This window comes from Crotalus tigris, unplaced genomic scaffold, assembly GCF_016545835.1.
Source record: "Crotalus tigris isolate CLP2741 ecotype Arizona unplaced genomic scaffold, ASM1654583v1 scf7180000018838.1047803, whole genome shotgun sequence".
Taxonomy (NCBI): Eukaryota; Metazoa; Chordata; class Lepidosauria; order Squamata; family Viperidae; genus Crotalus; species Crotalus tigris.
Genome location: NW_024097227.1, coordinates 277,064 through 298,780, shown reverse-complemented (window position 1 = coordinate 298,780; position 21,717 = coordinate 277,064). Strand labels below are relative to the sequence as shown.

At 36.3% G+C, this 21,717-nt stretch overlaps 1 protein-coding gene across 2 annotated transcripts; it reads left to right on the top strand.

Moving 5' to 3' along the window:
- Positions 1-5,952: 5,952 nt before the first annotated feature.
- On the top strand, positions 5,953-12,993 carry BCAS2 (BCAS2 pre-mRNA processing factor). 2 transcript variants are annotated; one of them, XM_039356924.1, is made up of 7 exons: positions 5,960-6,168; positions 6,263-6,355; positions 7,863-7,933; positions 8,358-8,519; positions 9,845-9,895; positions 11,828-11,908; positions 12,223-12,993. In XM_039356924.1, exons 1-7 carry the CDS (start codon positions 6,076-6,078, stop codon positions 12,347-12,349), a joined length of 678 nt encoding a protein of 225 aa, XP_039212858.1. In that variant the 5' UTR covers positions 5,960-6,075; the 3' UTR covers positions 12,350-12,993. The 2 variants fall into 2 exon arrangements, with proteins under 2 accessions (XP_039212859.1, XP_039212858.1); XM_039356925.1 differs by lacking the exon at positions 9,845-9,895 and having other exon boundaries at positions 5,953-6,168.
- Positions 12,994-21,717: the final 8,724 nt, after the last annotated feature.

Below are 21,717 nucleotides of genomic sequence, written 5' to 3'. Positions count from 1 at the left end.
CTGGTTTACTTTGTTCTTGTTTAGCTTAACTTGGAATTCACACTGAAAAAAATGAGTTATGACAGTTTTTCACATTTACTATGGTTGCATCATCTCCATGGTCATGTGATCAAAATTTGACAATAAACATGTCAAACATAGTCATATAAATACCCACAGAGAGACACACAAACACACCCAAATGATTTAATCAGCAATGGAGCCATCTTAAGATCTCATCTGTTCTTTTTTTTTTAAAAAAATATTATTTTATTTTCATTACAATCATAAGAAAAAAAATTCAGATACATAATAAGTTAAAATACAACACACAAATTCCGGCATTGCTCACCCATTTCCCCCCAAACCGCATCCCCCTCTCATCTCTTCACTTCCCCCTTCCTTCTTCCTCACTCTCCTCCTCTCCTCCCTCTCTCCTCCATCTTTCTACTTGCTTATCCCTCTCCTCTTCTTCTCAATCGGATGCGGTCTAGGGGAAAATGCCCGAGCAATCCTCTATCACCAAAAAAAGAAAAAATAATCTTAAAAATATAAAACTATTCCTACTTATCTGAACTATTAAACATACTACCCATACTCTCCCTTCCCCCCACCCCCTTCTCCCCCCCCCCCCCGGCTTCCCAGAGCTCAGTACAGGGTTACACACACACACACACACACAAAAAAAAACCAAAAAAACCCCTAAACATAATCAACTTAAATTTACTACTTATACAATAACCAAAATCATAACCCTTAACTCTCTGCAAATTTCAATTCATAATTTAATAAAAATCCATTATTCATAAAATAAATGAAACTTTGTTGTTCCATACTTCTTCTGAATATATTCTATCCATCTTCTCCATACAGAAACATATCTCTTTTGTGAATGGTCCTTTAAATAAGCAGAAATTTTAGCCATTTCTGCTAAATTAGAAACCTTGAATACCCATTCTTCTAAAGAAGGCAGAGAATTTTTTTTCCAATAATGACCCACCAATAGTCTTGCTGCTGTTATTAAATTCAGCATTAAAATAGTTTCTTTAACATCAAAATCCCCCAAAATACCCAAAAGAAATAATTGGGGAGTAAATTTAATTTTCCTTTTAAAAACCTTTTGAATGTTCCACCAAATCATAATCCAAAAAGCTTTAATATTTTTGCAAGTCCACCAAACATGAAAATAAGTTGCATCCAAGGAACCACATCTCCAACATTTGGGTTGCAAATTCGGATACATACAAGATAACTTTTTAGGATCCAAATGCCATCTATAAAACATTTTATAAAAAATTTTCCCTCAAATTTTGTGCTTGAGTAAATTTAACATTTCTAACCCAGATTATCTCCCAAGAATCCATTAAGATTGGTTCCTGTATATTCTGGGCCCATTTGATCATACAATCTTTTACTAACTCTGTTTCTGAATCCAATTTTATCAACTCATTATAAATTCTTTTGATATGAGCAAATTTCTGATCTTTAATCTGAATTACCAAGTTTTCATCTGTTAAAGTAATTCCCACCTTCTTATCTACCCTCCATCTCTCCATTATTTGTAAATATTGAAACCATGATTGTAAAATATTTTCTTGCCTTAACAAATCAAAAGACTTTAATTGCCAATCTGTACCTGACCAAATGAGCAACTCTTTATGCGAAATATTATCAAAATTCACCCCCTTAAAAACCCCTTGAATTGCCTGTCCAGGAATCTCCCAAATGGGTATTTTATAGTTTAATTTGTAATAATACTTCTTCCAGACTCGAAGTATGGCATTTCTTAAAATATGTGACTTAAACACCCAATCTACTTTCTTATCAAAAACTAAATATGCGTGCCAACCAAATAATAAATCCTAGCCTTCAAGAACCAAAATATTTTTATTTGTTAAATGGAGCCAATCACTTACTAAAGTTAAGGTGGTCGCATCATAATATAATTTCAGATTAGATGCTTTAAGTCCACCCCTTTCTCTAGCATCTTGTAAAAACTTAAACTTAACCCTTGATTTCTTGTCACCCCATATAAATTTATTGATACCTAAGTATATGTATTATACTTCATATACCTCAAATTAATTGCCATCTGATTCACTATTAACATATTAAATTGTTCCTTAAGCAGAGTTATAGAAGCTTTCAAATTATTATCCATTGGATTTGATAATAAAATCTTTTCCTTACATTTAATCTCATCTTCCAACTCTTTATGCTTCTCGGTTTGTTTACATCTATGAGCATTGTTCATAGAGATCAAAATCCCTCGCATGTATGCTTTACTGGAATCCCAAACCATTGGCATCGAGGTGCCCTTATTCATATTCCAAGGAAAAATTCTTTTAAATAACCTCTACATTTCTGTATATTCTCTTCATATCTAAATAAATTCTCATTTAACCTCCAAGACCTTCTAGACCCTTTATCCAAAGAAATTTCCAACCATACAGGACTATGATCTGAAAAAATTCTAGGAAATATCTTAGTATTCTTCACTCTGAAAGAAAAGTCATTAGTAACTAGAAAAAAAATCAATTCTAGAATAAGATTGATGCCTGCCTGAAAAAAAGGTAAAATCTTTTTCCTGAGGATTACGTTCTCTCCAAATATCTCTGAGTTCCAAATCATCCTTTAAATCAAAAAAAGCTTTAGGAAGTCTCGCCTGGTTGCACACTTTAAAAGAACCCTTCTTGTCTTTGCTTGGATCCAAAACACCATTCCAATCTCCCATCATAATAACTGATTTATAATCCAAAGAAATGAGTTTCTGATGAATCATCTTGTAAAAATGTTTTTGTTGTTGATTGGGAGCATATAATCCAACAAGAAGAGTTCTGTTATCATTTATTAAAAGATCAATAATAACGTATCTGCCTTGTAAGTCCGAGTCAATTAATTTTGGTGAAAGCTCTTTTCTTACATATATAACTACACCTCCTTTTTTCTGCATTGCAGGAGCTATAAAATGTACCCCCAGCCGGGGGTTGAACAAGTATTTTTGAAGATCTCATCTGTTCTTTGAGGCTCCCAGGTTTGATGACAAAGCTAACTGAATAACAATAACAGAATAACAGATTTGAAAGGTTCTTCTAGTCAAATCCCCTGCTCAAGCAGGAAACACTATACCATTTCAGACAAATAGTTATCCAATCTCTTATTAAAAACCTTCAGTGATGGAGCACACATAATTTCTGAAGGCAAGCTGTTCCACTGATTATTCCGTCAGGAAATTTTTCCTTAGTTCTAGGTTGCTTTTGTCCTTGATTAGTTTCCATCCATTGCTTCTTGTCCTGCCTTCAAGTGCTTTGAAGAATAGGTTGAGCCCCTCTTCCTTGTGGCAACCCTTTAGTTATTGGAACACTGCTATCATGTCATCCCCTAGTCCTTCTCTTCATTAAACTAGACATACCCAATTCCTGCAACTATTCTTTGTATGTTTTAGCGTCCAGTCCCCTGATCATCTTTGTGGCTCTTTGCACTCTTTCTAGAGTCTCAACATCTTGTTTTACATCATGGCAACCAAAACTGGGTGCAATATTCCAAGTGTGGTCTTACCAAGGCATTATAAAGTGGTATTAACACATCACATTATCTTGATTCTATCCGTTTTTTAATGTAACATTCACATCTTGAGTAACCCCGCTGGGACAAACACTCTTGGCATATACCCCTGACTTGCTTTACTCATTTCTGTGAGGAACATTTTGTTCATATGAGGCAGTGCAACAAAATTGGGGAGGGATAATTCAAGCTACTGTAAAATTAATATTTTAAATTCGTAATATTGAAAAAGTAAGATCATACAGAGAGTTCCTATCATAGTGTTATTTAGCACTACTTCACATTAATACTACCGATATAACATTGTTTATATTATTCTACAGTAGTAATTGTAGTGTATACAATAATAATATGATGGCAAGTTTCTAAATGTGAGGCAGGCCACACTTGGAATACTGCATCCAGTTTTGGTCACCACGATGTAAAGGGGATGTTGAGACTCTGGAAAGAGTACAGAGAAGAACAACAAAGATGATTAGGGGACTGGAGGCTAAAACATACAAGGAATGGTTGCTGGAATTGGGTATGTCCAATTTAATGAAGAGAAGGATGATAGCAGTGTTCCAATATCTCAGGAGCTGCCACAAAGAAGAGGGAGTTAAGCTATTTTCCAAAGCAACTGAAGGCAGGACAAGAAGCAACGGGTGGAAACTAACCAAAGAGAGAAACAACCTAGAACTAAGGAGAAACTTCCTGACAGAACAATTAACCAGTGCAACAACCTGCCTCCAGAAGCGGTGAATGCTCCAACACTGGAAGTTTTTAAGAAGAAACTGGACAGCCATTTGTCTGAAATGGTATAGGGTTTCCTGCCTGAGCAGGGAGTTGGACTTGATGACCTCCAAGGTCCCTTCCAACTTTACTATTATTATTATTATTATTATTTGTAAAACAACAAGGGGGGCAGCTTGGAGGCTTTTAGCACTTTAATGACTTAATCACTTTAAAGACATAGAGGAAAACATTCTTATTTAATTACAAGGCAAGCCATAAATGGAATCCGAAACATGCTAAGCCAATTTAATACCTAATACCCTAGTCAGACCCCACACCAACTTGATAAAATTCTAATAAGGAAGGAAGGAAAACTATTATCAAAAATTTATAAATACTTATTAGAGATAGAGGAAGAAATAGTGAAGGGGCCAATGATAGCGTGGGCACGAAATGTGGGGCAAAATATAAATTTAGAGGAATGGGAAAGATTATGGAACATAAATTGCAAATTGACGCTATCAACTGCATACAGAGAGAATCAATATAAAATGATTTACAGATGGCATTTAATATTTAACATCGGCGAGATTGGCTAAAATGTATAAAAACACAGACCCGAAGTGTTGGAAATGTAAAATCAGAGAAGGAACATTTTATCACATGTGGCTGTGCTCCAAAGCAAAAAATTATTGGGAACGAATAAGAGACTGGATACAGGAGTTAACTGAGATACAAATGGATTTTAAACCAGAATTATTTCTTTTGGGCATAATAAATTTAAAGATGGAAAAACAACTCCAACACATCATTATACACATATTGACTGCAGCTCGTATAGCATATGCTCAATGTTGGAAGAGTGAAAATATTCCCACAAATGATATGATTATGTACAAAATCTTGAAATGTGCAGAAATGAACAAACTTACATTAGAATTAAAAGACAAGGAGGCGACAGAATTTTATGAAATTTGGAATGTTATAATTGGCTAGAACAGAGAAAGGAAAAGACATAATTATTGATGTACATAAAATGTAAATAAGATGTAAAGTATACTTAAAATGTATAGTACTGTTCTGTTAAAAGAAAAGATTTATGTTTATGTATTTTAAGTTTGTTTGGGTGTATGGTGTATGGTGAAAAATAATAATTAAAAAAATTAATACCTAATACCCTTGTTCTTCCCCCTCCCCGTTTTCTTTTTCAAGTTGGCTGGGGAATCATGGGTGTTGAAGTCCACATATCTTAAAATTGCCAAGTTTGAAAAACATTGCTATAGATGACAAGGGACACGATTATTTTGTCATTGGCTCATTAGGGAATGTCTCATTATCTTCTTTTAGCAGTTGACTACAAAAAGTACTTTTCGTCTACATTTGGGACAAATCCAGGATCTATAGCCCATCCTGGAAATGTGCAACGTAAGATATGTGCTTTTTCAAGTTGCTTACTCAGTCTTGTGTTTTTCAGACGTGTTGGACAGCACCTCCACGAATACATTTTGCCAAGCTACAATGGTGCGCAAACGCAGGACCTGAAGTCCAATCATCTGAACAGCATGAGCTAGGGAGGGGCGATCGAGCGATGCGAAGGTACCGATTGGCCGAAGGATTTCCAGGGTCTCCAACCTTGGCAACTTTAAGACTTCAACTCCCAGAATTCTTCAGTCAGCCATGCTGAGGGCGGTAAAATTTAGGTGGAGGAGCATAGGCTGAAGTGTACATCCGCGCAGGCGCTGTAAGAGGAGGAGAGGCCTAAGTGGGGCTTTGTCGCGGGGCAACTGAGAAGCGGGAAGGGATCGTGCGCGGTCCAGTATGGCCGGCCCAGGCTTAGTGGCAGGCGAAGTCGCTGTAGATGCGCTGCCCTACTTCGACCAAGGCTATGAAGCGCCAGGCGTCCGGGAAGCGGTAAGAATGGCGCGTCGGGAAAGGCGAGAGGTGGGCTGGGGTCCGCTGCGCCTGCCGGAAAAGCTAAGCGGGTTGCTGTCCGCTTTTCTCTCAGGCCGCCGCGCTGGTGGAGGAGGAGACGCGGCGTTATAGACCCACCAAGAACTATCTGAGCTACCTGCTTACGCCGGACTACAGCGCTTTCGAGGTGAGTTTCGCGACCCGTGTTTCGCGTGGGATCGGACCGCGATCGAAGCCGGAGCACCCTCGGTCGCCCTTTCTGTGACTGGGCTGCACCCGCCATTCTGGCAGTGAAACGATGTGTCTCTAGTTCGATCCAACGAAGTTAGGCGTGAATTATGGAAGTTGGAGTCCAAAGCATCACGGGAACACTAGGTTGAGAAAATACCTCTTCTTGAAACCATTTAAAAGTCTAAATTTCGGGAACACAAGCGCACAGAAGATACTGGCGAGGGAGAAATCTGTTTGGTTGACTTGTGCTTATTGACACTTTTTCTGACGCAGGTTTGCTATTTAAAATATGAGTAGTTATGAACTTGCCCACAATTCTTGTTTTATTTATTTATTTCTTGCAAGAAATTTCTGATAAAAACAGATTGTGTAGGCCTGGTGATCAAAAAGGTTTGGGTAGGAAAGGTATTTTCCCCAAATATAATATTCTCTGCAGAAATGGTTGTGAATAGAGAAACTGTAATATTACCTTTCTTCTCTTGTTCATGCAAAGGACAGCTTTTAAAGTTTCTCCTTGTTTGTCTGGATGTGTTCTGTAGTGCTTTAAAAAGAAAAATTCCTTTAGCAATAGAATGGACCAGATGGAATGGAATGGGGTGGAATGACCCTGACACCATCAAGATTGTGCTGCAGAAATTACATTGCTAATTTCTAAATAACTTACAAAAAAATCCCCATAACAGATCCATTTGCAATGTTAAACTGTAACCTAGAATATGTGGAGGGACTCTGGAAAAATTTAGACATTTCAGAAAAGCAGCTGTATTAGAACAAATTGGGGGGGGGGAAAGACTTTGAACTGCCACATTTCTTCTCAATTGCAGTATCACTTTCATAGACGAGAATAACCAAAAGTATGTTTCATATATCTGAAATGGACTTTTGGCCCACAAAAACTGATAGTAATGATATAAATTCTACTTTGTCTCATAAAAGTTACTCTCTGGAAAATTGCAGAGAATTATAATCTGCATTCATTTATCAGAAGTTTTGTCTCTTGCTTTTTTAAAACTAAGAATTATATTTTCCAGTTCAAATAATAAACTTCAAGCCAATAATTAGTGAAGTGCACATTGGCAAATTAGCATTTCTTTCACAGGAAAGAAATGAAGGGTTCTTAATTTTAGAATATTTCTCCGTAGATAATATTGCTGTTTGGTTTGTATTCATCTGGTTAGCTAAGAATGGATAATTCACTTTGCATCAAATGTAAAAATTTTGGTTGCGTAGATAAATGTATAAATCACATCCCCCTCCAATTCTCATTCAGGAAAAATAATTCCACAAATATCTATTTCTGAATATTATGATCAATGTACTGCCCAAGAAGTGGTAAAGATTATAATCCAAAACCTCTGAAAGATAATCAAATGGGGTATGTTTATGTCTGTTGCATAATGCGTTGATTATAATCTTTCACTTTATGCTTTTTGGGATATAACTAATTTGTCTTTGATTTATAGACTGAAATAATGAGAAATGAGTTTGAACGCCTAGCAGCTCGACAGCCCATAGAATTACTGAGCATGAAAAGGTAAGGGTAGCTATATGTAGGTGCAATGTCTGTATCTAACCTTCAAATGTTGGATTGAAATTTGGGATGTTTCGAAGTATTAAAACCTAACATTTTACTTCTTGCCTCATGACAAGCAAGAACTAGACAGTAGTCAACAATTCTTTTCATCTTAAAAAATTAAGATAATTGCTTTTGCAGTTACAAATTATCAGTATATGAGAAAAGATAGATATGCATTTTACAGATATTGACCTTTGGGGGGGAAAAAAAGACAGTGGGCCATTACGGCTGCTAATCTGCTGGCCCTGGAATCTTCTGGTATTTAAATTATGTTTAATTCTTACAAAACTGATACATTTATAAGTTTAAATCTTAAAAATAATGGTTATGTATCACATACTCTAATGAGATACAATGGTTTTTCCTCTCATTTTCATTACAGATATGAGCTGCCTGCACCCTCCTCTGGGCAGAAGAATGATATTACAGCATGGCAGGAATGTGTTAATAACTCAATGGCTCAACTGGAACACCAAGCAGTTCGAATTGAAAATTTGGAGTTGATGTCTCAGTATGGCTGCAATGCCTGGAAAGTATATAATGAGTAAGCTGTTATAGCCAAATTCATTCTTTGAAAGGGGGTATTTCATTTCCATTTGGGGGGGGCTTCATTTTTTTGATAATAAAAATGTCAATTGACTTAATTGGTAAATTAAGACTTGTATGTAGCAATCACATAGCTACAGGTAGTTCGTGTTTGGTAACTGTGTAATTCAGTGATCTTGTGCAGTTAACAGGGGCAATGAAAAATTAACTTTATGATCAGACCTTCCATTTATGACCTTTGCAGGTCAGTAAGGTGAAATAAGGTCATAATGCCTGGTCCCAATTTTGGTCACCAGATGAGGATTACCTACTCTGCTATTTACTTTCTGATGGAATGGGAAACACAAATTTTCTTTTGAGGCTGAAAGCTAATACAAGTAGTCCTCAATTTTTGATCACAATTGAGTCCAGAATGTATTTTGCTAAGGGAGACATTTGATAAGTGAATTTTACAACCTTTCTTGCCACAGTTATTAAGTGAATCACTGCAGTTAAGTTAGTAACATGGTTGTTAAGTGAATTTGGCTTTCCCATTGACTTTGTTTGTTAGAAGGTCGCAGAAGGGGATCACATGATCCCGGGACACTGTAACCATCATAAACATGAGTCAGTTGCCAAGCATCTGAATTTTGATCACATGACCATGGGGATACTGCAATGGTTGTAAGTGTGAAAAACGCTCAGAAATCATTTTTTTCACTGCAATTATAACTTCCAATAGTCACTAAATGAACTGCTGTAAGTCAAGGACTACCAGTATTTATTTCTTTGTACCACACAGCAGGCATATACAAAATATGTTTTGTAACTTCCTTTAATAAGTCAGGTGTTTTTACCACTTTAATATTTTTAGTGTCAGGTTTAAAAGAAGGCAAAATTAACAGCAGTAAATATAAAAGATTTGGGAACTAAATTAAAATAAGCTGTGTTTGTTTATTTTATCCAGGTAAAATACTTTAAATCATAAATATTGAATGTTCAGTTTTAATAAAAATCTCCCCAATTTGGCACTAAGACTTCCGATGTTGGAATTGCAATCTTCTTGATAAACATTTGTAGCACTGCAACTTAGCAAAATCTACTTTAATTAATTAAACACCGTAAGTTTGTATTTGCAAAAGGATCTATGCTGTTTCATACAGCAGGAGCTATAAACCTTATTTTCCCCATAATACTACTATTCCATAGTAGATCTCTTTCCTGTTGGTTCCATCTTCAGATGAACAAGGCTGGTACTTGGAATTATTATGAAATAATACTTCATTATTTTTCCTTTTAATATTTGAATAATATAATGAATTTGTATTTCTGTCTGCCAATTAGGCATTTAGTCCATATGATTGAACAGGCCCAGAAAGAGCTGCAAAGTTTAAGGTAAGAGCTGCTTTTGCTTTCAGTCAGAAGAAATAATGTGGAGTTTGCATCATTTTTATCCCACCCCCTTTAATAGACTCTTCACAGTTCATGTCAAGCTATTAGCATATAAAAATTAATAAATTGAAAATATCTAATAAACACGATGTTAAAAATTAAGCCCAAGAGTCTGAACAGAATTACCCAAGTTTTACAACTTTCTGAAATATGGTGACCACTTTGGTCTCAGGAGTAGCAGGTTTCAGAGAGAGAGATCTGCTATCACGAATGGCTGCTCCCAGGCTTCTATCCTGCTGATATTTCAAGATGGTAACCAATGTATCCATTTTTACACTAACTTATCAACTGCAGTGATTCACTTAACGATAGCAAGAAACATTGTAAAAAGGGGCAAAACTCACTTATCAAATGTTTCGCTTAACAATAGAAATTTGGGGCTCAAATGTGGTCCTATGTTGAGGACTACCTGTATAGAATGTGTGCAGTAATCTGGTGTTGAGGTAATAGGGACTTTAGTAGGGCTTCCCACTCTAGAACAAAGATCCTCATTGGTCAATTAGTTTAAGCTGAGCAAAAGTTTTCTTGGCCACAGATTCCACCAGAGTTCTATTTATGTAAGGAATACACATTTATATGAAAACTATTATTTTCTATAGCTGGCCATCTCATCCTAGTGACTCTAGGCAGTAAAATGAATTTAAAAATAATTAAAAATACCAAAATTTATACAGCATCTGAGAAAACTGTCATAATAATTGTCAGTGTAATCAAGAAATAGCACCCTTAACACATTAGGAGCCCCAGGGGTGGGCACATAGCCAGGTTTTTAAAGCAAAAAGCCAACTGAGTCAGGGCCATTCTGGCTTTGAAGGAAGGATATTCCAAAGAACAGGGACCAACGTAGACAAAACATGTCTTCTGGTCCTTGCCAGCCTTCATTTCTTGCCTGGCAGGACTCACAACATTGTCCAAACTGCTCTATTGAGTTGGATGGATAGAAGCTATTGGGAAAAGATGGTCCCTTAGGTAATCTGGTCCCAAGCCATTTAGGGCTTTAAAGGTAACAACTAGAACCTTGAATCACACCTGGAAATGCCAGTAACCAATGCAGCTCATTCAGTAGTGGTGTTACACATGTTGCATATCCAATATTATTTACTATCCATACCAGTTGAAGCACCAAATGTTCTTCAAGGACAGCCCTATATAGAGCATGTTGCAATCCAAATGAGAAGTTACGGGAGCATGGCTGACTGAGCAGAGCCCCCTGGTCCAGGAATGGGGATCTCCTAGTTACAGCTGCCACCTGCTCTTCAAGCATGAGCCAAGCATGAGCTGCCACCTGCTCTCCAAGCATGAGAACTCCCTTCTTGTACATTGGGTTATCTTTGGCAGCAATACTGCCACCCATTAAGTCTCTCCTGAAGCCCATTGCATTCTATCCATACCCTGACAGGTCATTGACCACATCACTCAGAGAAACTGGGATGGAGATATAAAGCTGGATGTCATCTTTATATTAAGGATTCCTCACCCCAAACCAACAGATTGCCTCACTCAGTGGCCTCATAAATAATAAATAGAATTTATAAATATTTAAAATAATTTATATAAAATTAAAATAAATCTTAGGTGTTCTGCATCAGGGTTTATATAATATGAATCTGCATTCTGTTGGATTTCTGAGGCATATCTACACAATGATAGTCCAGGATGACTGCCATTTCCTTCTGGTTAACACATCTAGAATCTAAAACTATCCTGCTTTTCTCACTGTGAGCATTGGGAGATGTAAGAGTAAGCTGTTTCAGTATTATGATGTCATTTTAAAGACCTGTATTATGAGTGTTTGTAACTCTTAAGGATTATTATCTTAAGATACTGGACTTCAGAATAACTATATAATTTATTATGCCATTTTCTTTCTTCCAGGAAACACATCCAAGACCTTAACTGGCAGCGGAAGAACATGCAACTCACAGCTGGTGCTAAACTTCGTGAAATGGAATCTACGTGAGTAGTTTTTGTCACTAGTATTTCACCTACTTTTAAAACAATTTCTGCCGAACTGCTGAGTTAATCTGTTAAGATGTAATGGCGTATTTAGCTTATAAAACATTTCCATATGTAGAAATAGAAGTAGAAGTTAGCAATTGCAAGATTGTTTTTATTTCTCAATAGTCACTTCTTCATATTGAAAAAAAACAGCTTAAGAAATAAGATACTATGGTATTGCACACCTCGATGAATATTCCTTCTATTAGCAAGGAATATTGCTGAAATTAGTGCCTTCATTTACAATGTTTTTTTCTTTCTTTTTTTTCTAGATGGGTGTCCCTTGTCAGTAAAAATTATGAGATTGAACGAACTATTGTGCAGTTGGAAAATGAAATTTCTCAAATTAAGCAACAACATGGAGAGGCAAATAAAGAAAACATCCAGCAAGACTTCTGAGTCTTGCTTTAGTCTATTGTTGCTCAAATCAACATTGCCTGAAGCTTGTGCATAAGTGAAGATGTTGATTTCTCTATGTATATAATGATACAGAAGCAATCATCTGTGTTAATAGTTTCATGAATTTTAGTTTAATAAATTGATTGCAAAGTCCAAACTTCTTCAGAAGATTTATTAACTTTTCAGATTTTTAGCAGGGTCATGGAGGGATTTATTTTTTGAAAAGATTGTATCTTTTTTTCAAACAATACAAAAATAAATACCAATGTAATTGTCTAGCAACAACAAAGCATTGTAGTTGAAAAATCCTGTGGCAAAATTTGTATTCCCAGTGAATGTCAAAATTCTTTCAAATATCACAAAGTGGTTAGCAAGATCTAAAAGATGGAATAATTTACTTACATTTTACATTTGCTCTTAGGCAAAAAATGGATTATATAGTATGTCTGTATTAAATACAAATATGCATGGTGGCAGCAAATACCTTTGTTCTAAGTGTCAAAACAATATATTGGATTAATCCAAATGGTATAATGGGATTTTTTTATGTATGGTTATTTAGAAGATGTGCGACATTGCTTTGTTATTTAATTTGAAATACTGTTTCATATTTGAAATACAAATAAAACTATTGGTTTAATAGAGCTTGGTTTTACAGACTTCAGATGCAATGAATACATTTTGTGTTTGGACTCTATTTAGTGGACTAATCAAAGTTTAGGCTTCACTGCAAATGATACTTATATCAGTTATATATTTACATAAATGATGTACATTATAATACACTTACCAGATAACCAGTGGTCTTTTAAATTAAGATTTTGCTGCAAATAACTCATTTATATAATTATGGATATGATGCAAATTGACATAACTAATTTATATCCCCCACAATACTTAAAAATTGAAAAACTTCCTAGCATAGTAACTGCTGCACATATTATTAATGGCAAATTCTTGATAATGCTTCTAGGTAATTTTTGGATTCAGAAATAGAGTAAAGTTTCCAGAAGGTGAAATTTTCAGAAGATTCTATTCAGTTGTATTGTGCTTAATGAATGCAGGTGACTTGTGGCAAATCAGGATATCATTCATTCTAGTTACCTGTAGGAAAAAGTATCCAAGATGACTAAATATGTTTCTGGTAATTTTTTGCTTTAGAGTCATAATATACTGTCATAATCTATTGTCTTTCTTTGCTTGATTACAAAATTTGTAGTTTTCTTTTAGAGTAATGTTCAATTGAGATTCATTTGCAGCTTCTGCAGGAGTACAGTACCTGTTTATTAAATATGAGTAGCAATATTGTTTTTAAACTGGAAGTGGAATTCTATTCCAAAGCACTTATTTCTCTTATAACAGTTGGGGCAACAGGATGTGAATTTTCTTTATCCCCTTTCATCCTTCTGACTAAGAGATGGAGCACAGGCTACTACAGAAAGAATAATTTCTTCAGAACTCTTATATAGAAGCAGTTATAATTATAATTAAGAAGCAATCAGAATGTAGGCAAGAAGAAAGGATAAATGGAATAAAACAAAAGAGTACTGATTGATGAAAAATATTCCCAATTACAGTGGTCAATGAAAGGAAAATCTTGAGAAATTAAGAAAACAAAGTGGAGGAATAAAAAAACAGGTGGTTGGGAATGTTCATTCTAGTTCATTTTTGTCCTTGCTTCTAGGATCTTGCTGATGTTGTATTTTTTCATCTATTAAAATCCACTTAGCTACATTAGTAGCTTAATCACCTAACCAGTGACAAGCCGTCTTTTCACAGTTTATTTTCCAGGGCTTTCTTAAGAGCTTGAGGAATTTTAATTCTCCATCAGCACTGCCTGCGTCAGCAGCAGATCTGGATTTCACTTTCTTAAGGCTAATGCTTCGACAATCCAAACCTCAGCCACACTTCTGCAAGCAGGAGTATAAGTTGCAGATGTTTGTGCATGTGCCATTTAGCACAAAGTGGAAAATTAGGATTAAGTCATGAAAGAAGTGATACCATATTGCATAGTGAGGTGTAACAATATTACTTTATTTACAATATGTCCCTGGAACCCAAATGTGTCTTAAGCTTTGTTAGAAAATGTGAAGGGTGAATAACTGCAGTATAATCGGGAAGTGCACATATCTGCCCAGAAAAAAAGATCTGTAAGCTGGTGGTAACAGAAGAATCCTCTGAAATAGCTACAAAAAGTGGCAATTGAGGGTTCTCATAAGGTGTGCTTTGCAATTGGTCATGTCCCCGTGATAGCCATTTGTGAGCTGACAAGTACAGAAATACCACATAGCCATTTTGCAAGAATACAACTGATCAGCCTTAAAATATTAATACCAATTGATCTGCAACATCTAGTTAATAAATTGCTTCAAGTACAATAGGAAAAATAAGACATTATTGCTGTATTTCAAATTGGGTAATTATAGTACTGCTTTGCCATGAGATTTATTTTGTTCTTCACATTGCAACTTTCCAGATCCCCTGACAAGCACTCTCTTTTTAAAGTTATTAAGGGTGAACAGTCCACAAAGCCAAATGGGATTTGTCATGATTTCAGTTCTACCATCTTAGGCATATTCCGATAGCCATAAAAAGGTTGTCTAAGATCAGACGTCCTCACCTGTGGTGAAGATGATCTATTTTGGAGAATGAGATTAGAAAATTAATCTGCCTAATAATTATTTTCTCTACACCATTCATTGTCAAGCAGGGATGCTCAGTCATACATTCAGCATGCTATATTGCTAACATTTTTAATGCTATGGAATTTTTTTTCTCTGACGTGCAAGACTCATTCTTCACCTACTTTCTATCGCTATTCTCAGTCCTGACAAAAGCCCCAGATAGGATTGTAAAGGAGCCTTTTCAATCTTACAAAGACAGAGGTAACTATTATTTATGTTTATCTTGTTCAGATGGGCTTGAAAGCATTATGCAACACTCTCTGCTGCATTGAGGTGCTATGCTTGGTTGAGGCCCTTCAATTTCATTCTGGAGTTCAAGGTGAACATCAAAGTACTTCCATTTGAAGGTGATGGGTTATGTGGTTATAAATGGGTGATATGTCTATCCTAAGTTCAAAAAATATGTTCTATAGCTAATATTACAAAGCTGTAGTTTCTAATTAGTTAATTTAATAGAGGGAATAATTTGCAGGCAATCCTTCAAGACCAAATAAGGAAATGGCTACTACAAGTAATGCTGGAACTATATTTTATTTATTTGGCCCATAGTATTAAAATCTTGGAAAAGTTCTTTCCTTTTATTTATTTCTTTAAAACATTTGTATGGCTGCCCATTTTATCCTTGAGTTGTGGTTCACAGCTCAAGGATAAAACAATGCATACCGTCATTGAAATAAAAACAATACAACAAAAATGAAAAAGACCTAACATCACAGGTAAAGTTTTCAATGAAACTTCCAAAAAACTTCGGTTTCATCCATTGCCAATTCCACCCTATTCTCTTCTTGAAAACTGAATGCCCCACTCCTCCTTCAATGCAAGTAGTACCATCTCTTCCACTTGGACCCAATCACATAGCACTTCCTGCAGGCTTTAATAACCAGTAGGGACATGGATCCAGAGCATAGCTGATGTCATTGTCTAATCTTGTGTGAGTTGGACCATAAATAAGTTGGATCAAGTCCATGATTACTATAGTGGCCATGAAGTCCTGGGCTACCTATGATCCTGGGCCCAGGGAAGGCAGGTTAAAGTTATCCAGAACCAAAAGACTGGGAAACTATACTACCTATTTGGCTACAGAGTCTAGAAGCATAGGCAGGGATGCCACTTCATTGCAGGGAGGAAGGCAAGTGAGCAGCAATTCTCAATGATCCCTAAGGCCCAGGCTCATAAAGAGGGTCTCACATTCACTGATATTTGGGGCAGGGATGTTAAAAGCCACTGACTAGATCAATAATAACAACTATTCCCCAGCCTGGAAATTGTGGTTGATACCACATCCAAAACCCAGGAGGGCATTTTTCTCAATGCCCAATCAGTTACGAAGGCTTGGTTGGTTCTGTCAGAGTGACGTTATTACAGGCCAAACTGCAGTTAAGCAGCAGCAGCCACAATCCAGAGACAACAAACTCCAGGTCTTGGAGATGAACATAGGGGGCCAGAATGCTGTATTGTGATACCAACAATAATGCAACTGAGGGTTTTTGTTTTAATTCTTTGGCCTCAGAGATTTCTTGACCTATTCCTGTATTGCCAAAATTATGAATGTACCCACTTTTATTCCTGACCAAACTAATTTGCTGCACACAGATGATAAATGCTAAAGATTTATGGAAAATAATTTATTTGCTTCTTTTCTAGTCAGCAGTTCACTTAATGTCTGTTTCTCATTCAAGGGAGTTCCATTGCATCGTTAGACTAAGTGTCTTGCCCTATAAGGGGGATGGTAGCTGTTTTTGTTGTCTTCTTCCACCTTTTGGTGAAACATTTCTGGAAGGACTTTTGAAATGAGGACCCAGATTGTTGGGGGCAATGTATATATATATATATACATTGCTTACTGGTGTACACTGCTTAGAGAGTGCTTGCACTTAAAGCGGTATATAAGTCTCATAAATAAATAAATAAATAAATAAATAAATAAATAAATAAATACTCTTCTGCAACAATCTCAGACAATCACACCTGGCAGACAATATATTGCAAGACCATACAAAGCTGAACTTCAGATTGTAAAGATAGAGAATTATTTTTTAAAATTGTCCAAAAGTTGATACACAATCAACTAATGAATGACTGATTTCCTTTTATCAATAATAAAAGTGTAATATTTTTGGTTATTTTCAAAATTCTCCCTAGTTTTCCAACCCTGTCCACTTATCTTGGCTGGAGACTATTATGAACAAAGTGGCTGATGTATCCATTTGCTGGACAATTTAAATAGCAAAGAAATGTATTTTTAGCTTGGTCCACAATTGATTATATCAGAAACAAGCTTTTGAGCAATATAGCATTGTTATTCCTAGATAAGATATTTCATGGGAAGTTGTAAATCAGAATCAGCATTTGTTAGCTATCGGAGAGGAAAGATGTTCCTTATTTCTGTTCTATATTACAGAATATGCATTTTCAGATACTAATTCTTTTTTTCCCCTAAGAAGATGAAGCAGACAAACTTTGCTTCATCTCCTTAGGGAAAAAAATTAGTATCCGTTTTTGGTGAGAATGGAGAATGGAGGAAGTGATGCAGGGGGTTGTGAACTGGCCAACTGATTGCTGAAAAGTTGCAGTATACCACTCTATGGATCTACAAAGATCATCAGAGGTCTACAAATATTTAAGAATCACTGCTGCATTAGAAGACAAAGTGAGAAAAGGTATACATTGAGGATAAATGAAGTTCTAAAATGCTTACAAGCGTTTGTTTAGTGGCTGAAGTTACAACAGCACTAAAAGAAGTTACAACTGGTTTTTGCACTTACAACTGTTTGCAGCATTCCCAGAATCTCATGATCAAAATGCAAGTGCTCAACAACTGACATATATTTACAATGGTTGCAATATCCTGGGTCATGTGAATGCCATCTGCAACTTTTCTAGCCAGCTTCCAACAAGCAAAGTCAAATGTGGGAAGCCCGATTTGCTTAATGACCGTATGATTTATTTAACAACTGTGCAATTCGCTTAGCCATCATGGCAAAAAGGTCGTAAAATCAGGCATGAATCCCTTAGCAACAGAAAATCTAATCCCAACTGTGATTGTCAGTTGAAGACTATCTGAACTACGGTGAGGGAGGTAAGAGAGGATGGTGCAAAATAATCTCTATTATAAGCAAGGAAAGGGGAAAAAATCCCTGTGAACTGTAATAGTCCTTTGATGAATTCCATAAGAATCCATCTTTCAGTCAGTTTGTGTGAGGACAGTCCATCAGAAGGAAATAGCTGGACTTTGAGAAATGAACAAAGAACATGAAGTATTAATCATTGGAAATTAATTCTGCTTAGTATTATTAGGGACAAAAATCTGATTTGAATTTTAAGTAAGGATCAGCACACTTCTAAGCAACTTTTCTTTCTTCTCACTTACCTCACCAGATTATACATAGTTTATAACTCAACACACAATTTTACTTACATATTTTCATTGCATTATTTTGTTACTAATTCATTTTGGATCTCCTAAAATTGCTCTCTGATTATGCCAACCTTACCCTGATGGCTAGAATTTACAAATCAGAGTAACCATTGTATTTCTGGAATCATTTTCAAACAAAAAGAAGCGTCAAGTGAGTTTTAAAACTTTGAGTTTATAAAAGGGAATTTTGTTTAGAGAGAAAGTAAGAATGACATTCCTTTGTTCTTTCCACATTCCCATTTTAAGCATAACATGTCATGTGGTTTTTAAAGTTTCTTTTAATCTTTTGTAATTTTGATCTGTTTTTAAACTTATAATTGCTTTTACATCCATATGCTATATTATGTTGTATGCCACTCAGAGTTGTCTTAAACCACAAAATGAGTGGCATATAAATTTGATAAATTTAAAAAATAAAAATAAAATTTGAACATAGTCAAAAAATGATTTCATACAATGTACAAAACCATGATTTAAACAAGTCAGTTTGCCGAGTGTACAAAATATTCTAAGCCACAAACGGTTATTGCTGGAGGCTATAAGAGCAATAATCTGAGATTGAGAAATCAGAATCCAAGATACTTTAATTTATCCAAACCTACTGAAGTTATTTTTGATTCTCAGAATTAGCTTATACCTTTATCAAAAACCATCACATCATTTCTATGTAGGAATACATAGAAGTTTTGATACTAGATTGTTATAGCTTCATCAGAGATTTGAATTGTACCTGGTCTCTTCTCTAACAGGGGAAGTACCATTTTCAACCTCAGTTTAAGTAATGCATTGTCAAAGGAATTATGAGGATTGGATGAGGTAATACTTAAAATCACATCTTTATTAGTATGAAAACAATTCCAATAATTTAATTATGTAGTTTAGATAAAAACTAAATTTCTCCAGCTTGTTATCTCACAACTAATTTTCGTATTAAGAATCCACATATTTTCTTAGACAGATGTAAGGCAGCAAAATATCACCATTTTAAGCAACCTCTCTGCAATTACTCTTTTCTTCCTAACACCTACATTAATTCCACTATGTTCTACAACTGATTTTGAAAATTTCTGGAAACAGGGAGAAAACATGTTGACTAGATCATCATGCTTTTGCTTGTGCTTTTCATGATAGTGGATGCTATAAATATAGCTATGGAAGTTTATTGTTTTATTATGCTGCTTCTTGTTTTCAATTTGATTGATGTTTTAATCTTGAAAGCTGTTTGTGAATCTTCCGTTTGGTTCTAAGATATTATATGAATAGATTAAATTAATGGAATAGCTGACATCTGCATGCCTAACGGTTTTCCTGGGTGTTTGTATGTAGGTCTTTGGTTATTCGGGTTTTCTCCCGCGTCAAATTGGAAGTGTCTTGGCGACGTTTCGACGAAGTCTCATTCGTCATCTTCAGGCTGGTGCTTTCGGCTTCGTGCTTCTAGGAGCAATGTGCGATCGTAGCTGTTTCTTCCTTTTAACTGCCAGTGGGGGTATGAACTGATTGGATGAGAGCTTGGCTGTGTTCTGATTGGATGGAGGTGTGTTCTGATTGGTTAGGAGCTTGGCTGTACTCTGATTGGTTGGGGGAATGTTCTATTTGGGTGGGGGCTTTGTTGTGCTCAGGTTAATCTGAGTTGCAGGGGGATGTGAGATGGTGAGCATTGCCATTGCTTGGCTTCGCGTCCGTGGCTGTGCCCCATCTTCATAGTGGGTGTCAGTTTGCTTCATGTATGGATTGGAGGGGTTTAAAGTGGCTAATGATGCAGCTGTGGTCTGGCTTCTGTTTTGTGGTCGTGCCTCATTATCGGTGTGGGTTTGGGTTTGCTTTTTGCGTGGACGTGTGGTGGTGACATCTTGTGTGGCTTTCATGAGTGTGGGTCTGGTGTCATTCTTTGTGCTAGGGACTCGTTTGTCAATAAGGGCGGGTTTCCAAATGGCTGGTAGGCGGGAAGTATCATCTCGTTTGTTCATGCTGTGTGGGCGTTTTTCTATCTCGATGGCTTCTCTGATTATTCTGTTATTAAAGTGTTCAGTTTTGGCAATAGTTCTGGTCTTTTTAAAGTCAATTTCATGTCCTGTGATTTTAAGGTGTTGGACCAGGGAAGATGTTGGTTCTTGAAGAACATAAGAACTCAGTCAAATAAGAGGAACCCACCATCCTTCCAAAAGAGGAAGGATGGAAGGAAGTTGGTTGGGAGGAAGGGATGAGGGGAGAGATGAGAGGAGAGAGGGAATAGGGAAGTAAGGAAGGTTGAGAGGGCGGATGCAGTCAGGGGGAGATAGACGAGCGACACCTAAAGTTCTATTTTATTTATTTTTTAATTTTATTTATATGCCACCCAATCCCAAAGGACTTTTAAAGGTATTTTTCTCTTTTATTTTTTTTTTCTTATATAATGTATGGAAAGTATTATATGTATTGAAAATTTAAATATTTTTTTTTTAAAAAAATAGAAATTTGTGCAGACAAATTCGGATGCACAGAGGTTGCCATGCAAACACACCTGCTGGAATTATTAAACAATTAACATTAACAATTAATTATTAAAAGTGCAGCACTGCTTTCATTATTTGCATCTAGTCTAGCATTAGACATCTCCGAAAATCAAGTCCTTTGGAAGCAAATTATATTGTTTTTCATCGTAGCATCTGCGATTTAGCCACCTGGTTTCAGTTCGGATGTCCCAAAGGTGCTTTTCCAAAAGGTAACTGGATTTACTTGGTTTTGCAGGAGCCAAGGTTTTTTTTTCTTTGAACACGTTTCGCTTCTCATCTAAGAAGCTTCTTGGATGAGAAGCTAAACGTGTTCAAGGAAAAAAACCAAGAAAGTCCTGTTGCCTTTTGGAAAAATATCTTTGGGACTACTATGATTTTGATGACTGAGAATCTGCAAAGGCGTTTATTTCCGATGCTTCAAATAGTATCACATGACTCTAATTTTCTTCCAATCTCTAGCCGCCAAAAATTATCTAGATATCCACGTATAAAACACTGATGCGCGTGCGCTGTTTCCTTACAGGTCCCCAAGAGTTGCGCGCCTGCGCTCCCCTCTACGTTCACTCCGTTCGTTTTATACATTTTAAAGGTTGCTAACCACCTCCACCTTTTTTTCCCCTCTTAGAACGCGCAGGCTCGCCCGTTCGTTCTCCTCTCGCCCCCTCAATCTCCGCAGTCCACGTTCCAGAAGAGTGTCGGAGGCGCGCGCGCAACCTGATGGCGTGCGTGCGGACGCATGCGCTGTCCGATGCGTGAGCAAAGCGGGGAGTCGGG